General features: G+C 41.0%; 1 protein-coding gene and 1 long non-coding RNA gene across 2 annotated transcripts in view; one reads left to right on the plus strand and one right to left on the minus strand.

The window, feature by feature from the left end:
- Nucleotides 1-13,768, minus strand: part of TIGAR (TP53 induced glycolysis regulatory phosphatase) — a 29,909-nt gene extending 16,141 nt beyond the window's left edge. The window contains exons 1-2 of the mRNA XM_082737984.1: nucleotides 13,597-13,768; nucleotides 3,308-3,345 (exon numbers count right to left, since the gene is read on the minus strand). Coding sequence (XP_082594110.1) covers nucleotides 3,308-3,345; nucleotides 13,597-13,628 — 70 coding nt within the window. The 5' untranslated portion in view covers nucleotides 13,629-13,768. The remainder of the gene's footprint in view (nucleotides 1-3,307; nucleotides 3,346-13,596) is intronic.
- Nucleotides 13,769-16,866: 3,098 nt separating this feature from the next.
- On the plus strand, nucleotides 16,867-20,823 carry LOC309868300. Its single transcript, XR_014313626.1, has 2 exons — nucleotides 16,867-17,069; nucleotides 18,534-20,823. It is a non-coding gene; the product is annotated as an uncharacterized lncRNA (long non-coding RNA).
- The last annotated feature ends 612 nt before the right edge of the window (nucleotides 20,824-21,435 follow it).

The following is a 21,435-nucleotide window of genomic DNA, read 5'->3' on the forward strand; positions in this document are numbered from 1 at the left end:
ACAAGCAAGGGAGCAGCTGGGGGAGGGAGACTACTGCGTGGCACAGCAAGGTGGGGAGGACTGAACTCAGCATTCCTGGAAGCCAGAGATCCTCCATGGAAACTACTATAGTTTCAGGTCAATAGTATATATTAAAATCCAATGCAAATTCGCTTCAGAGCAAATCTGACTGAATAAAGGCTAACAAGTTTTCTACTAAGAGCAGATAATAGTTCAGTCATTAACTTAACATATAAGAAAATAATCCATCGTGAATGAAAGTCAGGAGAAACAACAAAAAGAAGATTCAGAATCAATACTTCAGACATTGAAATCAGCAGATACAGACTCCAAACTGTAAATAAAATATAAGGATGGAATCCCCAAAATTAGCAATTAACAAGAAACCATCAAAAATAACCAGGGAGGGGGCGCCTGGGTGGCTCAGTGGGTTAAGCCGCTGCCTTCGGCTCAGGTCATGATCTCAGGGTCCTGGGATCGAGTCCCGCATCGGGCTCTCTGCTCAGCAGGGAGCCTGCTTCCCTCTCTCTCTCTCTCTCTGCCTGCCTCTCCATCTACTTGTGATTTCTCTCTGTCAAATAAATAAAAATAAATAAATAAATAAATAAATAACCAGGGAGCTTTCTAAAAGAACCAGATGGATCTTTTAATAATGAAAAATATTATGAATTGCTGAGGAGGGAAATAATCCCTCAGGGAATAAAGGCAGATTCAGTCACAGAAAGGCTCAATGAACTCAAAGACAGGGCTGAGGTATTACCCCACATGAAGCACAAAGGAGATGAAACACATCTCACTTCTATTAGAGACATGAATGACAGAATGATATTCCCTAACATATATCTGACTGGAACTCCAGAAAGAAGAAAGAAAATGGAAGAGAGAAAATATGAAGAGATAATGGCTGAGAATTTTCCAGAAATGATGGAAAACATGAATCTATAGATAAAGAAAACACCAAGCGGATAAATTAAAAGAAAAAAAAAATCCATCCTAGATATATTAAGGGAAACTATAGAATACTAAAATCAAACAAAAGATTTTAAAAGTAGATGCAGAGAAAGACTGATTGCCTACCATGGAATAAGATTTGGCTGAGAGAAGACTTCTTAACAGGAGCAATGGAAGCCAAAGAAACAGCACAACAGTATGTTCCAAATGCTAAGAGAACTGTCAGTCTAAATTGTCTAGGCTAAAGAAGCTTGAATAGAATAGAAATAGAATTGTTTGGAATAAAAACAATTAAAACTATCTTTACCAGCAACTAACTGCCTAGGGGACCTTTCAAAGAAGACACTTCAGGAAAGAAGGTCTGAGATGGAAAAGAAATGAGGAGGAGAGAAACCGGTGAATATATTTGTAAATGTAAACAAACATTGTCTAAATAACAAAGCAAATAATAATGCTTATGTCCTATGGTTTTAAAAGGATAGGACTAAGATACTAAGCAACATTCATATAAGTTCCTTGTATTTTGGGGGGAAAGGAGATAATTGATACTATACTTCATTAGATATGAATGGTAAAAATTTAAAGGCAACCATTGAAAGAATGGAAATAGTTTATCATTCTGAAGCCGGTAGGAAAAGGGTGGGGGAACAGAACCAAAATCAGCTCCATAGTATTTATGAGGTGACACTTAAGACATCAGCACCCAGAAAGGTTGAAAGGAAAGCAAGAGAAAAACATATACCAGGCAAATTCCAAGCCCAAAACAGCCAGAGAAGCTATATTATACTCACAAATGCAGGACTTTATGATGAAAGTCTTAGGATCGGGAGGATATTATAAGTAATCAATGACCCAATTCATTGGGAAGACAGAACAATGTTTAAGTTTGTGTATGTGCCTAATAAAATATACTCAACTGTATCAGAGCAGAACACATACAGCACAAATTGACAGAATGTCAGGTACTAAACTATAAGCTGGCCATCCCTATGGCAAATCCCACATCTCATCCATAAACTGGTATTTCGGTCATGCAGGCAAATCAGTAAATTTACAAAATTAGCAAAACGTAGAAGATCTGAACAACAAAACAGAGGTTGATTATTTGACCTATAACTCTAAACCAAATAATCAGAAAACATAGCTTGTTCTCAAGCACACAATGGTAGATGCATAAACACTGAGCATGTTAACAGATTTCAAAGCGGATCATCAAATAAGCCATCTTGTCAGAATACAAAATGTAATTGGAAGCCAATCATATAAGATGAAGAGCAGAAACAAAAAGTCCAGTCATCCAGGAATGTAAAAAACAGTTCTAAACAATTCATGGGTCACTGAAGAAATCATAGTGGGAATTTAAGACACCTGGTGCTGAATACCTATGAAATGACTACATATCAACACTGTAGTTATGCAATAAAAATGGCACTTGGAAATATATAAGGTTTGAATGTTTTAACTTAAAGAACTAATAAACATCTAACTGACAGAGGTAGGGAATGTACACAAAACAAATAGCAAAACCAGGTGAGACCACAAAAATTTGTATTGCTGCTCCACTGTCAGTGTCTAATGAAATGAGACAGGTGAACAGTACTAAAAGACAAGGTGATGAGGCACAGGAAGTACAGAGGCTAATTTGGGTGGGGTACATGTCACTGGAAAACAAAGGTTCATTTAATTATCAGACTAGTTTTCAGAAGAGGGAGTGGGGCATGAAAATCAGGTTCTGCAAACTCCAGATGTCCCTAAGCAAAAAAATTAAAAATAAACGCTTTTATAATCACAGCACAGAAATAGCCTGTCTGGCTGACAGTTTACCCAAGATATTCTTTAAAAGCTAGCCTTGCTGGATCATCGGGAGATTAAAAGGTCTGAACCTAAATTAGCAGAACAAGGGAGGAAGAATTTGTTCAGAATAAAGAATCCCACGTGAGAATAGGAATTCTCTTTTTAAAACCTCTTCTTTGTTATTACTAAAAATAATATAACTATCTTAGCTGAAAAATACCATTAACACCAGCCAGCAACTTTCATGTTTCCAAATATGAAATCATTTTAAGTTACAGCAGTTATATTTTAAGACCACTAGACTCAACATAACCCCTGAATCAGCTGACTGGGCACTTGAAGCTACCTATAAACAACATGGAATCCTGTTCTTTACATTCAGTTCACTTAAGAGACTTATTCCTCTTGGTGACCATCTGCTTTGATCATATTTCCATGCTTATGACACTTTCTCTAAAGCTGTTCACAATACAGAGCTGCCCCCAGTCTACCCTCCCCGACCCAATCTGATTAACTCACACATCACATTAACACTAAAGGAAAAAGCTAAGAGTATACTAACCTTGAATTATTTTCTCCTTGTTTAATCTTGTTTCACCACTAAAATAGAGAGGGGGGGAAAACTTTTGTTACCAAATTATGTTATTTTTGAAATGAGAAAAAAAATCAATGAAATGATACAAACCATCAATGTAATGATATTCACAAAGGTAGCATATGAACTCTGTAGCATACTTTTTTTTTTTTTAGATTTTATTTATTTGACAAAGAGAGAGAGAGAGAGAGAGAGATCACAAGTAGGCAGAGAGGAAGGCAGAGAGAGAAGGGGAAGCAGGCTCCCTGCTGAGAAAAGAGCCTGATTCAGGGCTCTATCCCAGGACCCTGAGATCATGACGGGAGCCAAAGGCAGAGGCTTAACCCACTGAGCCACCCAGGTGCCCCTGTAGCATACTTTATAATCTAACCTGTAAACACGTGTTCTAAACTGCTATTTGCAATTGTCTAATGATTTAGTTGATGAGCCAAGAATTTCATACTGTCACAAATTAAAATGTTTAGATCATGAATCTAATCATAAGTAAACTGTAAGAAGAAAATTCTATTAAAATACATATGTAATTTTTATTAAATAATCTTGTGAAAATAAATACATTGACTAAAATTCTTTTTACAAGCACAAGGAAACTGTGAGTCCATCTGTTGCCGGACTGAATAAGCAAGAGCCAGGGAACCTGAATTTAGTAGGAAAGAAGTCCACAGGCCTTCAGATGTCCTGGCTTCTCCTAGTTCCTAGATCTCAAGCTATTCTTTCTCATAATGCTGACAACTATCTTGCAGACCATGCTGAAAAACTGAGGTTTGGGGACTGTGGTTTGAGAAATTTAAAAGCCAAACCAATTCAATCCTGAGGTTACCAGAAGAGAGAACAGAGTGGGAACTTTATCACAAAATAACCATGATTTGAAGCTGGACGGGTAAGAAAGTGGAGGGGGCTGTGCTACCTGGACCAGACCAGAGACAGCAGGGTATTCCTACAACAAAAGCAATCAAATACATGAAAAGCTATCAAGAACTGAGCGGAAAATTCTTTGAGGCCTTTCTATGTGCTAAGTAGAGCACCAGGCACTGGAAATGGAGACACGAAGGACGGGTGGCGGACTGGGAGAAAGGAGCTGGTTTGTTCTGCATGGACACTGGACAAAGAATTGGAAATGGAAGGTAGAAATAGTGAATGGGTTTCTTCAGATCAAGTTGTTTCCTCATTTGGTATCAAATGCCCACTATTTATATGATTCGGTGTCAATGAGAGGTGAAAACCCTTTAAAGTAAACTTCACTGCCACATAGCCGGCTAAGGAACAAAACTGCTCTATCCTTAGTGGCTCGGTTAGGCTTGGGAGCCTCTATTCTTAGTCTGTAAAATGGGGACAACAATAGCCCTATTGAAACAGGACTCTTGGGGCACCTGGGTGGCCCTGTCAGTGAAGTGTCTCAGGGCTGTGGGATTGAGCCCACGCTAGGGGTGCACTCGGGCGCGGGGTGGGATGTCTGTTTGAGATCCTCTCTCTCCCTCTGCCCCTCACTGCCCTCCTCACCTGTGTGCACGCTCTGTCTCTCTCTAAAAATACATAAATCTTTAAATAGGACTCTTTGGGTAACTGAATGAATACAGGCCAGGCAAACTGTATTGCGGATAAAGGGTTTCAACACCGCTCAGCTTTTAGTAAGCACTCAATAGTTCTGTTTATAGGTCGTTCTTGGTTGGACAGAGCTACCCAGAAATCAAAGAGTCAACTTAGTGCATTTTAAATCCTGCAAAAATTGTGAAATAAACCATAGAAACAAATAACATACCATAAAGCCAACATTCAGGTGACCCCAGCCAAGGTAACAGATCACCGCCAGCCTCCTAGACCTTGTCTCTTTCTGATCACAATGTGCTCCCACCCCCAGTGGATCCACAACGTGGACATTTAGATGCCCACTGGCTTCGCCTTTCTCCATGGCTTTCCCACCCATGTATAGCACAGATTAGTTCCCCCTCCCTGAACCTTATAATTTATTGCTTCTGTGTTGCTTCTGTTCTTTAACATTGTTTGCGAGATGCATCAGTGTTGCTGAGGGTGGCTACTTACCTTCTCAAGATTGTATAAAGTGCTTAAGAGTTTACCACAATGTATTTATATGTTCTATTCTTGATATCTACATTGTTTCCAGTTTAGAGCTAAGCTGCTATGAATATCCTTGTAGAGAGTGCCTCAAATTCTCTAGGGCCTCTGGATCAGCATCACTGATACTGCGGGAAGGCTTTGGAAATGCAGATTCTCAGCCCCACCCCAGACCCCTGAATTAGAAACTCAGGGGTTGGGGTCCAGTTAATCTGTGCTTTAATAAAGCCACCTGGTGATTCTGATGCACATTCATGTTCGAGAAACACTCGAGGAATGACAAATGACTCTTTTTATAAGCAGTTTTATGGGAATTCGGTCACACATGTGTTCGTATGTTGTTTATGACTTCTTTCACACTATACTGGGGGAATTGAGAGTGCACGGCTTATAAAGCCTAAACTACATCCTACCCTTTAAATAAAAGTTTGCTAACCCACACCTAGTGATAGAGGCCTAGCACTAGACTTGCTGAGCCACAGAGTATGCAAACATTCGGCTTTATTAGATGTTACTGCAGTGGTCATAGCAATTTACATGCCCCAGCAGTGTTCCACATCCTCTCCAACATTTAGCAAGGTCAGAGTTTCCCATTTATGCGAATCTGGCACTAGAACAGTTTATCTCAGTTTGATCCAAATTTGTATTTCCCTGATTACTGTGAAGGCTCATCCCCCTTGCTCTGTTTAGGAAAAAAAAAAAAAAGCACTAGTTAAAAAAACAAAACAAAAGCCCTCACACAGGATTGATTTACCTAGATCTAGAGAGGAACGCCATCAGACCTGAGAGTCAGAATCACAAACCCAGGCCTCAACCTGGAACTCTGTCCCTTGTTTACAGAAATAGTTGTTGGCCAACCTCTGCTTACAGCAGTGGTTCTCAAACTGGAGGGTGTTATCAAAATCCCCTGGAGGGCTTATTAAAACATAGACTGCTGGACCTGGCCAATACGTTCTCGTTCTTCAAGACCCAACACAGAGAGCCAGCTCTCTGTGGGAGTCTTTCCTTCCCAGCTCATTTCCCCACCTACCTATCTCATTTAACACCCACAATGTTACACTTCCATTTTACCCAGCACCACTATTATAAGTTACCACCTGTATGCTAATTCACTTTTTCAGTTGTGTGTCTATCTGGCTCTAGCTCCTTAAAGGCACAGCCAGAGGTTGCCTCACCCTAACGTGCCCATTACCTGGAGAGAACCCTGGGAAATAATAGAACCTCAGTGTATGCACTGTGCCGATGGGAGGCCATGGAAGTACCTACCCAAGTAACAAATCTGTTTGCCCTTTGATCCAGCAACCCCATAACAGGGAATATCTGCATTCATCCATATTTAAAACAATTACCAGTCATGATATCCTTTCTAATAGCAAAAGATGCTAAATAACCTAAATGTCCATTAATAGGGAACTGATCGCATTAACAAATAGATAGTGGTGTAGCTACACAATGGAATACTATGTAACTGTGTCCCCTAAAAAGAGAGTGATTTATGTAAAGACATGGAAAAATCTCCAAAATATAATAAAGGGAAAAATCAAGGTACAGGATAATATTTTAAAATGTTACCTTTTTAGAAGGGTGGGAAATAAGAATAAACATTTGGACCTGCACAAAATAAAACAAAGAAAACACTGGAAGGATACATAAGAAACTAATAAATATGATCATTGAAGGGATGAGAGGAGAAGAGGTTAAGACCAGGGAAAATTGTTTTGATTTCAAAATATGTGGATGTAGCTTTAAAAAAAATATACGACAGGGGTGCCTGGGTGCCTCAGTTGGTTAAGCGTCTGCCTTGGACTCTGGTCATGATCACCAGGCCCTGGGATAGAGCCCCATGTTGGGCTCCCTGCTCAGCGGGGAGCTTGCTTCTCCTTCTCCCCCACCCCTGTTCATGCTCTCTCTTGCTATCTCTCTCTCTCTCACATAAATAACATCCTTTTAAAAAGATGTATAACAAATAAATTCATTTTCTCAGAACTACTTAGCACTGATTTGCCATTATTATCATTGTTGTAGTTAATATTAATGTCTTATACTCTAAAATTTATTCAGAATCATACAAATTAGATGTGAAAAAGGACATTAATCTCTACCATTCAGACAGATAAAGCATCCAGGGTGAGGATTAGAAATTGTCATTTCTAATACAGAAAATAGTTCCCAAACATTGGGTGCACTTTGTGTGTCAGCCTCATAATCTTGCTGAGATCAAGAATAAAAGAACTGCTGTTAAATACAAGTAATGCCTTTAGACATTAGCTTTGTAGCCAATTCAATCTCCAGCAAAATTCAAAGAACCTTCCCTATATCATGTTTACTTCTATACAAGAACCTCAAAAGCTTCTGCCTACTTTATTGCCTACTTTATGCTCTCCTGCTCATTTTATAAATTTATAATCAAGGATGAGGAGAAATTTAATAATTTTTTAAAGATTTTATTTATTTGACAGAGAGAGAGAGGAATCACAAGCAGAGGGTGTGGGAGAGGGAGAAGCAGGCTTCCCTCCAACGAGCCTGATGCAGGGCTCGATCCCAGGACCCTGGGATCATGACCTGGGCCAAAGGTAGACGCTTAACAACTGAGCCACCCAGGCGCCAGAAATGTAATAATTTTGCCAGTGCAGGCTGGTACAAATACAAATTCAACAGATCAGAACTTCTTGTATGCTTGCTAAAAAGATAGCTCACAATTTTAGTTTAAACTCAATAGCTGATTTGGTAAGATGCAGAATAACATAAAAGATTCTCTCTCTCTCTTTTTTTAAGTTTTTATTTATTTATTTGACAGACAAGTAGGCAGAGAGACAGGCAGAGAGAGAGAGAGGAGAAAGCAGGCTCCCAGCAGAGCAGAGAGCCCGATTCAGGACTTGATCCCAGGACCCTGGGATCATGACCTGAACTGAAGGCAGAGGCTTTAACCCACTGAGCCACCCAGGAGGCCCAATATAAAAGATTCTATTATCAAAATGTTATACTATAAAAAAAATGGAATACCAGTACTCTGACAGTTTTCTAATGGTACTGCCACACCATCTAACTATTTTTGACAAAGGGAGAAAAAAAATAGCAATGATATAATGAAGGATTTTATTTAGCTATAAGTCAATAGAGACTGCTGCCAACATTATTATATTATTAACAATTGCTGGCATTCTGCTGGACATTTTTTGCCTTGAAATCCCTTTATAAATATTACAGAGTGGGAAACCTAGAAATAGATTTTCCCCCCCAAACTTTCATAAATATTTAGTTTTACAGCTTTTATCAGCTTTATCAAGAGGTTTATATAAATCCTTAAGGCAAATGTTTAAAAGTTTGTTTTGGGAGTAGGAAAGAAAAGTAGGTGGCTAAAATAGTTTTACTATTAATCTACTTCCTTAACCAAAGTTTGGCTTGTGATAGCGGTAGAGAAAGTAGAAGAAGCCGAAAGGTCAGAGGGATATATTTTGAAGGAGTCAGGAATAACACTACTCATTTTCAAAATCTGCGGTGTGATCCATTTCCAAAGCAGAACACCCGACTCTGCAAGAATCCAAATGCTTATGCCAAGAAGTTGAGTCTTATGACCAGCCATTTATAGGCCCTCCAAATATGCATCATTCCTTTTGTAGGTTATTACACTGTTCTTCACTTCGAAAGGTATTGTATTTTGTTAGCTCTGGTTTATAGGCTATGGGATTTCTATAGGAGTCATTTCTAAAACTTAATTTCCCAATCATATCCCTGTAAAGAATTCAAATTCAATCAAAAACTACTGTTTGCCACAAGACGGAGATAAATCATAAGAAATTAATAGAGTTGGGGGCATGGTTTCAAAATAGTATGCTTTTGCATACATGGAAACGCAAAGCCTCACCTGATATTTAATCATGAATAAAGCTTTATCCTAATTCCTCTCTGTCTCTTATCCTAATTTCCCCTCTGTCTCTGTCTGCTTCTCTGCCTGCTTGTGATTTCTGTCTGTCAAATAAATACAGCTAGGACTACCTTCTTTATAAACAAAAACACATCATGAGTTGGGTATGTTACATTTTTTTCCCCACAACCTATTTAGTGAGAGTCTGTGTTATTAGCTCTTGAAATCTTCCATATTTTCGAATGAATTATTTGATAGAGAGGAATTATCCCAATTGATCAACTGTATTTTCAGAAAACAAACACCACAGTAACAAAAAAATCACAAAGATGTTTATAAAAGTTTACAGGTGACCTAGCATTTACTATACTTGCTTTATTAACGACCAGAACAATTATTGGCATTCAACAAAAAGTAACTGCCAATAGAGATCGCATTATAGAAAAAAAAAAGGGGGGAGGGTTATGGACATTGGGGAGGGTATGTGCTATGGTGAGTGCTGTGAAGTGTGTAAACCTGGCGATTCACAGACCTGTACCCCTGGGGATAAAAATACATTATATGTTTATTAAAAAAAAAATAAAGAAGAAAAGAAAGAAACAGTTTTGCTATCAATAACTTTACTAATCACCTTTAAGTCAATAAAAGTAAATTTAATTGGGGTGCCTGAGTGGCTCAGTGGGTTAAAGCCTCTGCCTTAGGCTCAGGTCATGATCCCAGGGTCCTGGGATTGAGTCCTGCATCAGGCTTTCTGCTCAGTGGGGAGCCTGCTTTCCCCTCTGTCTCTGCCTCCTTCTCTGCCTGCTTGTGATCTCTGTCTGTCAAATAAATAAAGTATTTTTTTAAAAAGTAAATTTAATTTAGTTTGTAAAAAATTTTTTTAAGTTTTAAGAGCTAGCTAAAAATGGAAGTGAAGGGACTCCTGGGTGGCTCAGTCAGTTGAGTGGCTGCCTTTGGCTCAGGTCATGATCCCAGCATCCTGGGTTGGAGCCCCGCATCAGGCTCCTTGCTCGGCAGAGAGCCTACTTCTCCCTCTGCCTCTGCTTGCCTCTCCCCCTGCTTGTGCACGCTTCCTCTCCCTCTCTTGTTCTCTCTCTGACAAATAAATAAAATCTTAAAAGAAAAAAAAAGCAAATAAAAAAATAAAAATGGAAGTGAAATGGGATGGCTTTGTAGGCAACTAATTGCAAACACACACAAATAATATTTCAAGGGAACCTTTAATGGGTTTTTAATTTTAATGTTTTAATGGGTTGTATAGGTGATAGAAATGACAACCTACATATTTTGGGGTTTTCAACAATGCTGTGCTACAAGATCATAAGAGGTTACAGTTAAATAATATTAAAAGACTCCAAGTTTGGAATCTTGGATATTCTATTCCAAAAACGACACATACCCGTAAGTATAATGAAGAAAAACACATTATGTAGTAACAGTACAACATTCATGAAGGATTTGGTTGAACTTAAAAAGACTGCATTTCAGGGCGCCTGGGTGGCTCAGTGGGTTAAGCTGCTGCCTTCAGCTCAGGTCATGATCTCAGGGTCCTGGGATCGAGTCCCGCATCGGGCTCTCTGCTCAGCAGGGAGCCTGCTTCCTCCTCTCTCTCTGCCTGCCTCTCTGCCTACTTGTGATCTCTCTCTGTCAAATAAATAAATAAAATCTTAAAAAAAAAAAAAAGACTGCATTTCAAAAGTCTTCTTGCATTATCTGAAGGTATTTTTCAATAAAATTAACCATCTCTTAAAAAATACTGATCATGTCATCAGTTTCAAAGCACTTGACTATCTTAGTTATACAGAATCAGGTCATGGAAAAGGTTAGTGCTATTCCCAATATTATGCTAAATGACCCAATCTTCTGGATTCCAATAAGAGTCATCATATTTAACTATGGTGACTATTACTAGCCAAGTTTGAAATCGTTTCTTTCCCTGAAAGAATCTTCAATTCTTAGTTTGGAGAACTCAGAAGGGAAAAGAGGAATGATCCAAACAGAGTTAACCATAACCTTACCAATTATTTCAAAACTTTTAATTCCACTTTCCCACTTTCCACAAATAAAACAGAACAAAGCAAACTATTCATATCACTTTTCCCAATTATATTAGCAGAAATAAAAAGTAGTCATGAAAATGGCGGGTGATATTCCAGCAAAAAATATATATAAAAAAATATATATATATATTTATAATTATATATATATTTATATATATATTTATATATATTTATAATTATATATATATAATATATATATTTATAATTATATATATATATATATAATTATTTATATAATTATTTATATAATTATATAAATAAATATATATATTTATATATATATAAATTTTTTTTGGACAGAAATCACAAGTAGGCAGAGAGGCAGGCAGAGAGAGATGGGGAAGCAGGCTCCCCACTGAGCAGAGCCCGGTGCGAGGCTCGATCCCAGGATCCTGAGATCATGACCCGAGCCGAAGGCAGAGGCTTTAACCCAATGAGCCACCCAGGTGCCCCTCCAGCAATCTACAAATACTGGGTTTTAACTCAATAAAACAGGAGGCAGAAGAGTACAGTGGTTGAGAGACTGGGCTGCAGAGTCATGCTCCTTTGATTCAAATCGCAGCCCCCCATCTAGCCAGGTAACAAGTTACAGGCCCTCAGCATCTGTTCCCTCACCTGCTACCTGAGCAGTTCTAACCTCACTGGGTTGTTGTCGGAACTTAATTACAGTGGTGCCTGGCACACAGTAATTTATAAAGACTCACTTCTGAATTGATTCTTCATAGGATATCTTTAAGGAATCAATTTTTAAAATGAAGGTCCTTTTAAGAACAGGAAGAGACAAAATCCAGATTCATGTAAGTACTGCCCAACAAGAATCTAATTAGACAGCACCTTACTTTTCAAGGGACGGTGTAATCCAGATTTCCTACAACTTTGGAGCTTCACTTACAAGTCAGGCATGGTGCTGCCTGAGTTAAGGCATCCAAAAAGTGCAGTAACACTGGAAAAGGAGGGCTCTATTTCCTGCTCTGCTACCAGTAAGTTATATGGAGTTAAGTAGGTCATAAAATGGTTATAAAGCGTTCTATAAAATGGAAGGGTGGAGAAAGAAGAGACAGAGAAACCCGATTTTTGGTTTAGTCATCAAAATCCTGTGAGTCCTAAAGGGAAAATTCTGCTCACTTCCAAGATTATTCTCCTATAAAGGAAGAACAGGGCCAAAAAAAAAAAAAAAAAAAGATAGTAGTTAAAGTCAGCTTGACCAGGTTAAGTCCTATTAGTATTCTTCTGAGCTCCAGAACGTAAAAAGTGGTATCTTGTTTATCTGTATAGCCCAGTACACTGGCATGCAGTGTACAAAATTCTGGTCTGATAATAAAACTACACATAAATATGGAGGATTCACTACATTTTTATTAAAGATGTGTTAGAGAATTAGAAGTTATCTAATTCTTGAGATATATTGATTTCTTCCTCTCCGTTGAGCTTTGCCTCGAGTTCTTACACTAGCCCAGTGAGGTCGGTATTATTGTCATTACCCCCACTGAATGCATCAGGAGATTGAGGCTGCTCACGGAAGCCCTGGTTACAAGGCTCCTCCTAGCCAGAGCCCGGATTCTAACCCACGTCTATCTCGCTTGCAAAATCTGTGCTCTCAACCACCCTGGGCTGCACTCCCATCAACACTCGGCCAATCCGCGTTCAGAAGGGAAAAAGATAACAGACTTAAAGACATATCTGCCTTTCCCTCCACCCTATAATGCTACGATAAAAATATGTGTTCGGGGCGGTGCGGTCGGCTGAGACGGGGCGGAGGCCCCCTTCCTCTGCCAGCAATGTCATCTCGGGGGGGAGGAAGTAAATCTCGGATCTGTGCCTGCAGCTGCCCGGGCGAGCGAGGCGGGCAGCAGACGGGCAGAGAGGACAGCGGGAGGCGGCCGGCACAAACACATCTGCCTTGGGCGAGCCGTCCCGCAGACTCCGCAGACTCCGCCGCGCAGCAAAAAGCGGCGCCCAGAGAAGTCCGGGGACAGGGCTGTCCTCCTTCAGTTTACACTCCGCCGAGGGGCGGCGAGCCTCCGGACCTCAGTGCGCTCACCGGCAGTGCGGGACTCGGGCTACTTCGGACCCGCCTCCCTCGCTCGGCGGTGCTCCGGGGAAGGGGGGTCCGCGGGAGACGGCCCTGGCGAAGACACCTCCGAGACAGCCGGGTCCAAGCCCGCCCCACGAGGGACAGCGAGGGGGAGGGGCAACGATCTGGTCGCCCAGTCCAGAACTCACTGACCAGAAGCGAGGCGGCACCCTGCAATACTCACTGCCGGACCACGGTCAGAGCGAAGCGCGTCATCTTCCTGGCGCCCGGAGGGACGGAAAGTAGTGGCCGCAGCTCGGCTCGCGGGCCCAGCACCCTCCCGCGCTCCGCTTCTCCGCACTGCGGGACACCTCGCCCACACCACTTCCGCCAAGCCCGGCCGGCCGGCCGGCTCCGCCGCCATAGGCCGAGGCGGCCACCAACGTCATCCCCGTGGGGCCAATCAGGGGGACTTGAGGCCAACAGGCAGGCGGAGATTGGTGAGCGATGAGGCCCGCCCAGGGCCGTAGCGCTTGCGCCCCTGCGCGCCGGCCTGTGATTGGCGCGCGGCAGGTGCGTGCGGGACCCGCCCCGGAGTCCGCAGTGGAGGCGATTCTTGCCCGGGCAAGTTTGGATCGGGGAGGCTGGCGTGGAGGGGGTGGGGGGGATAAGGGAATCAGCGCACGGTTTTGGGGTTGATTTCGTTTGAAGCTGTAACGCAGCTCGTAGTCCTACCTCAGGGCTGCACTGCTCCAGACACATTGGGTCCTGGGAGGTATTACTGTTAGCCCCTAACACGGGGGGTGTGGGGCCAGCAAGGCCTGGGGACTTGAACCCGCCCCGTTTGGGTCCCCGCGCGCGCCTCAGCAGACACACTCGTGCTGCAAACTTTGCTCAGATTTGTTTTGAGCGCGTTTCTAGACTAGGCCTCGTCTTCGGCTTGCTGAACCCGGTTTCACCGAAGACCCCTGCGGAACTAATTAACCGAGAATCCCCTCGCCCGTCCTACGGGATCAAGTTCCTCTTCCTCCACCCGCGGTACTTAAAGGGGCACCCCTTCCTCCGTCCTTGGTTTCAAATTCCTCTTCCCCCTCTCCTGGTCTAACCGACTTCCTCGGAGTCCCCGCGCCCTGGCTGTAGACCTCCGCTGTATTTGGAGTTGAATTCAGTCTCTCCTCCCCTTGCAATAGCCTAAACCCCAGTTGCAGGGGACTTAAGTGAAGTCTTCCACCACCCGTCCTTTTTTAAAGAGCATCTGGCGAATGTTTTTTGTTATTGTTTTTGTTTTAAATTTTTTATTTTTTATAAACATATATTTTTATCCCCAGGGGTACAGGTCTGTGAATTGCCAGGTTTACACACTTCACAGCACTCACCAAAGCACATACCCTCCCCAATGTCCATAACCAACCCCCCTCTCCCAAACCCCCTCCCCCCAGCAACCCTCAGTTTGTTTTGTGAGATTAAGAGTCACTTATGGTTAGTGTCCCTCCCAATCCCATCTTGTTTCATTTATTTTTCTCCTACCCCCTTAACCCCCCATGTTGCATCATCACTTCCTCATATCAGGGAGATCATATGATAGTTGTCTTTCTCTGCTTGACTTATTTCGCTAAGCATGATAGGCTCTAGTTCCATCCATGTTGTTGCAAATGGCAAGATTTCATTTCTTTTGATGGCTGCATAGTATTCCATTGTGCATATATACCACATCTTCTTGATCCATTCATCTGTTGATGGACATCTAGGTTCTTTCCATAGTTTGGCTATTGTGGACATTGCTGCTATAAACATTCAGGTGCACGTGCCCCTTTGGATCACTACCTTTGTATCTTTAGGGTAAATACCCAGTAGTGCAATTGCTGGGTCATAGGGCAGTTCTATTTTCAACATTTTGAGGAACCTCCATGCTTTTTCCAGAGTGGCTGCACCAGCTTGCATTCCCACCAACAGTGTAGGAGGGTTCCCCTTTCTCCGCATCCTCGCCAGCATCTGTCATTTCCTGACTTGTTGATTTTAGCCATTCTGACTGGTGTGAGGTGATATCTCATTGTGGTTTTGATTTGTATTTCCCTGATGCTGAGTGATATGGAGCACTTTTTCATGTGTCTGTTGGCCATCTGGATGTCTTCTTTGCAGAAATGTCTGTTCATGTCCTCTGCCCATTTCTTGATTGGATTATTTGTTCTTTGGGTGTTGAGTTTGCTAAGTTCTTTACAGATTTTGGACACTAGTCCTTTATCTGATATGTCGTTTGCAAATATCTTCTCCCATTCTGTCAGTTGTCTTTTGATTTTGTTAACTGTTTCCTTTGCTGTGCAAAAGCTTTTGATCTTGATGAAATCTCAGTAGTTCATTTTTGCCCTTGCTTCCCTTGCCTTTGGCGATGTTCCTAGGAAGATGTTGCTGCGGCTGAGGTCGAAGAGGTTGCTGCCTGTGTTCTCCTCAAGGATTTTGATGGATTCCTTTCTCACATTGAGGTCCTTCATCCATTTTGAGCCTATTTTTGTGTGTGGTGTAAGGAAATGGTCCAATTTCATTTTTCTGCATGTGGCTGTCCAATTTTCCCAACACCATTTATTGAAGAGGCTGTCTTTTTTCCATTGGACATTCTTTCCTGCTTTGTCGAAGATTAGTTGACCATAGAGTTGAGGGTCTATTTCTGGGCTCTCTATTCTGTTCCATTGATCTATGTGTCTGTTTTTGTGCCAGCAGCATGCTGTCTTGATGATGACAGCTTTGTAATAGAGCTGCAAGGTTGGTTCAACATCCGCAAATCAGTCAATGTGATACAATACATCAATAAAAGAAAGAACAAGAACCATATGATACTCTCAATAGATGCTGAAAAAGCATTTGACAAAGTACAGCATCCCTTCCTGATCAAAACTCTTCAAAGTGTAGGGATAGAGGGCACATACCTCAATATCATCAAAGCCATCTATGAAAAACCCACCGCAAATATCATTCTCAATGGAGAAAAACTGAAAGCTTTTCCGCTAAGGTCAGGAACACGGCAGGGATGTCCATTATCACCACTGCTATTCAACATAGTACTAGAGGTCCTAGCCTCAGCAATCAGACAACAAAAGGAAATTAAAGGCATCCAAATCAGCAAAGAAGAAGTCAAATTATCACTCTTCACAGATGATATGATACTATATGTGGAAAACCCAAAAGACTCCACTCCAAAACTGCTAGAACTTGTACAGGAATTCAGTAAAGTGTCAGGATATAAAATCAATGCACAGAAATCAGTTGCATTTCTTTACACCAACAAGACAGAAGAAAGAGAAATTAAGGAGTCAATCCCATTTACAATTGCACCCCAAACCATAAGATACCTAGGAATAAACCTAACCAAAGAGGCACAGAATCTATACTCAGAAAACTATAAAGTACTCATGAAAAAAATTGAGGAAGACACAAAGAAATGGAAAAATGTTCCATGCTCATGGATTGGAAGAATAAATATTGTGAAAATGTCTATGCTACCTAAAGCAATCTACACATTTAATGCAATTCCTATCAAAGTGCCATCCATCTTTTTCAAAGAAATGGAACAAATAATTCTAAAATTTATATGGAACCAGAAAAGACCTCAAATAGCCAAAGGGATATTGAAAAAGAAAGCCAACGTTGGTGGCATCACAATTGCGAATAATGTTTTTTAACAGCGCTCGGGGCCTTGAGAGTTACTTAACCTCTTGATTACTGGTAAGTGAAATGGTAACAAAGCTTACTCGTGCTAGCTTTACAATGATAGAGCTTCATAATGTTAACCTTTACACTGGTTTCCATTCATTTTTACTTAAATTCCCCTATTTTATAATGCATCTCCCCCCAATTATATATGCGAAGATGGGTTTAGAGAAGTGATGCATGGGATTTATAGGCACACATTTCAAAACACGTGTGATCACATTTGGCCCTCAGAACAAGTCCAAGGTGGCCAGGGTATCCTCACTTAAGATAGGAAGAATCTGGCTTAGAGAGAAATGAACCAATTACTCTAGGTTCACAGCGGGTCCATGGAGACACAGGACTGGTTCAGGGATTCTCAAACCTACCCATATACTGGAACCATCTAGGACTTTTTGAATGCCAGGCCACACCCCAGAAAAATTAAATCTGAACCTCTGCAGGAGAGATCCAGACATCAGTAATTTTTTTTTCTTTTTTTCTTTTTTCTTTTTCTTTTTCTTTTTTTTTTTTTTTAGTCCCCAGCTCTTTCCAATCTCTTTCCAATGTACTGTCAGCTTTGAGAACTAGAAGCTTAAGACAGTGCTCCTCCAACTTGAACACTCGTACAAATCGCTTGGGGATTTAGTTAAAATGATTCTGATTTAGTAGACCAGGAGTAGAGGCCCAATTCAGCATCTCTAGCAAGCTTCCAAGGAAACAGACATTTCCTGAATGATGGTGGAAGGATAATTCAGAAGGTTCTAAAAGGAGGCCCAAATTATCATGGGAGTACACTGTCTACACATAGTAGATAGCTCATATAAGTCTTCTGCATGCCTGAATGAATGAATCAGCCCAACAGATTCTCCTGGAAGTTTGAACTAGAAAAGGGAAATTAATTAGTTAGTTATATGTGAAAGCTAAAGAGAAAAAGCATCAAGAAAAACTAAGTTCAGAGCAATAAGGAGCATATAGCCTGAAGCTATGAAGAGACAGAAACCACAAATAATTTAAGCTTGAGAACAGATTTACAGAGTATGGAGTAAGAACAAGCAAGGTAATGGAAGAAATCATTAAACACACAGACAGAAGCAGACACAATTGTGTAATGCAGAGACTACCTGGTCCCTTGTCCCTCCAGGTGCCATAATAACATACTTTGTGGTTTCTGTTTTTATAATAAAACCTCTTTCTCTTTAAGGGAGTCTGAGTACATTTCTAAAGCTTAACTAAAACCAGACTTCCACTTTGTCTCATTTAACACAGTAATCTGCAAGGTATCAATTATTAATTTAATCTATTTTTTAAGGTTTTATTTATTTGAGACAGGAAGAGACAGAGCATGAGCAGTGGGGAGAAGGAAAGGGAGAAGTAGGCTCCCCACTGAGCAGGGAGCCCAGACAGGGCTCCATCCCAAGACCCTGAGATCATGACCTGAGCCAAAGGCAAACACTTAATCAACTGAGCCACTCCGGCATCCCTATTTTTATTTTACAGTTGAAGAAAATAAGGCACAGAGAAGCTAAGTAATTTCCCATCTTTCAAGATCTCAAAACTGAGTTTGACCCCAGGTAAGTATGTTCCAGGTGGCATCAAAACTATAACTATGAAAGTGAGTGCTGGCTTTGTTTCATTATGTCCCTGGCTCCTATCAAAATGCTTAAAACACAGTAGGGACTCAATTAAAATTTGTTAAATGCATGAATGAGGAATATTTGTTATGATCAATTTCTCAAATGAACCAATATCTTAAAAAATTATCTGATAAAATGGGAGAGTATTAATTTAGGAGAAATTTAGAAAATTATAAAGCACCAGTATTAACTTAAAAGAATTATGCAAGAAATATGTATAGAAAGAGTGTTTTCATTAACTTTAAGAATAAAAAAATAAAGTTGAGAAATGAGGATCTTTGAAAGAATGGACATAAGCTTGCATTATCCACTCAACAGCTCTGGGATTTCTCTTCAGCTTCTAAAATGAACAGGAAGGGGCGCCTGGGTAGCTCAGTGTGTTAAAGCCTCTGCCTTCGGCTCCCATGATCCCAGGGTCCTGGGATCCAGCCCCACATCCGGCTCTCTGCTCAGCAGAGAGCCTGCTTCCTCCTCTTTCTCTGCCTGCCTCTTGCCTACTTGTGATCTCTGTCAAATAAATAAATAAAATCTTAAAAATAAAATAAAACAAAATGAACAGGGAGTTGGTTTAAACTATGTTTAGATAGAAGCTAGAAATAACCACTGATAGACTTTTGTTGACAGCCTGTCACATCACATATGCCCTTTTGTAAAAAATGAAAAAGGTGCTTTGTTGTGGTATAGCATGTGATGGAATTCTGAATTAGTTAGGATGGGCCAAATTATGAGGCACCTGGGTGGCTCAGTCATTAAGCATTTGCCTCCGGCTCAGGTCGTGATCTGAGATCCTGGGATCGAGCCCCACATCGGGCTCCCTGCTCAGTGGGAAACCTGCTTCTCCCTCTCCCACTCCCCCTGCTTGTGTGCCCTCTCTCACTATGTCTCTCTCTGTCAAATAAGTAAATAAAATCTTAAAAAACGAAAAAACAGACCAAGTTATGCTGAGGTAACAAATTAACCCTGAAGTTTTCTGTGCCTTACTGCATGAAAGTTTCTCTCTTGTGTAACTTGTCTGACATGGATCAGAAAGGGCCTTGGCTCCACATAGTTACTCAGGAATTAGGGTTGACAGACATATCAATTTAAACACATAGATTCATGAGTCCTGAGACAGGAGAGAAGAACAACTGAAGGTCTTGAACCAGTTCTTAGATGCTTCCACTGTCCAGAGCTACTGACATAGCCCTATTTAACTGCAAAAGTAGTGGGGAATGCACGCATGTTTAGTGAGTGGACAATGCCATCAACACTGGACGAGTTGGAGTATCCCAGGATTCTGCCCTGAGCTCTCTTCCTCACCTAACCATGCAGTCTCCTAGGTGATCCTACCCTGTGTATAGATACTAAATCTCCAGTCTGCAAGTTTCCAGTCTCCTTCTTCTTTGTCCAGGTACCTACCCAGCATCTTCACTTAGATCCCCAGTGGGCATCTCAGGCTAACTTTGTCCACAGGGAATCTTTCATTTTTTCACCTCCTAAGACTGCCCACTCCTCCTCAAGTCTTTCTCATCTCGTGGCAATACCTTCTACCCGGTTGCCCATGCAAGCCTAGATTCTTAACCTTAACTTAACATTCTTCATCAAATTCATCACAAATTTCTGTAGGCTCAATAATGCTGTGAGATTTAGTCTGGACTTTTAGTCATGTTTTCAAATAAAGATTTAATTATAGTCTTCACTGAAAATGAGCCAAGGGTGAAAATGCTTGATCTACTCAGGATGTGGGACCAGGGAGGAGAGCATGGGTTGGCATCGGTTTCCAGATACTTTCAACAATAGCATTAAGGGTGAAGTTAATTATATTGGTACCAAATACTGGCTTTCTGGTTAATAGGAGTCGGTGAAATTTCTATTTTTCTTGTTTATAATTTTTTTGACTAAAGGAGTTTTTATTCTGAGAGTAAGACTGAAATAGTCATAGACTTCAATCTATAGGATTTCAAAGATCTTTAAAGATAGACATCTTTGAAATTGGTGAAGATTCATTTTGTCAACTCATCCGTGGTCATTTTGGATATATGCTTCGTGTGTGCTCAGGAAGAATGTGGGTTCACTCGTGATTGGTGCAGACCTCTATGTATGTCTGAATTGAGCTGACTTATGTTGTTCAAATCTTCATCAATCAACCAATAAATCTAAAAGCTTACAAAAAAGTTCTTGTGTGCTTTATCACTGAGTCTATGTGCTGAGTCCGTCGTTCTTCCTTATGACCTTACTACATCCTATCCTAAGCTCTATCATCTCTTGTCTGGATGATGGTCGGAGTCTGTGCTCTTGTACGCTACACAGCCTCTCCTACTCAGTGGCCAAAGGGATGTCTTTATGATCACATCATGCCAGCCCCTTGGTGGAAAATTCTATAATGGAGTCTCACTGCCACTAGAATAGAGTCCCAACTCCTACAAGACCTGGGTGACTTGGGCCCCCTCTAGGTCTCCAGTCCCATTTCTCTGTTCACTTTCCTTCTTCACCAAGCCCTAGTTATAATGCTTATTTCTCTTCCTAGACCATGACATGCTCATTCCTATCTCAGGGTCTTTGCATTTTTGTTGTTGTTGTTGTTGTTCCTTCTGCTTCCAAGCTCTTCCCCGAGATGTTTGAGTGGTTATTTCCTTCTCAGCTTTCAGATCCTAACTCAAGTCACCTTGTCAAAAGGCCTTCCTGCAAGCAAAGCAGCCTGCCTGGAGACCATCTATCATCCTATTTTATCTGAAACTATACCACTTATTTACTGTTTTTACAGGTTTATCACCTGTCTGTCTCTG

This window comes from Mustela nivalis, assembly GCF_964662115.1.
Source record: "Mustela nivalis genome assembly, chromosome: 7".
In the NCBI taxonomy this organism is placed as follows: domain Eukaryota; kingdom Metazoa; phylum Chordata; class Mammalia; order Carnivora; family Mustelidae; genus Mustela; species Mustela nivalis.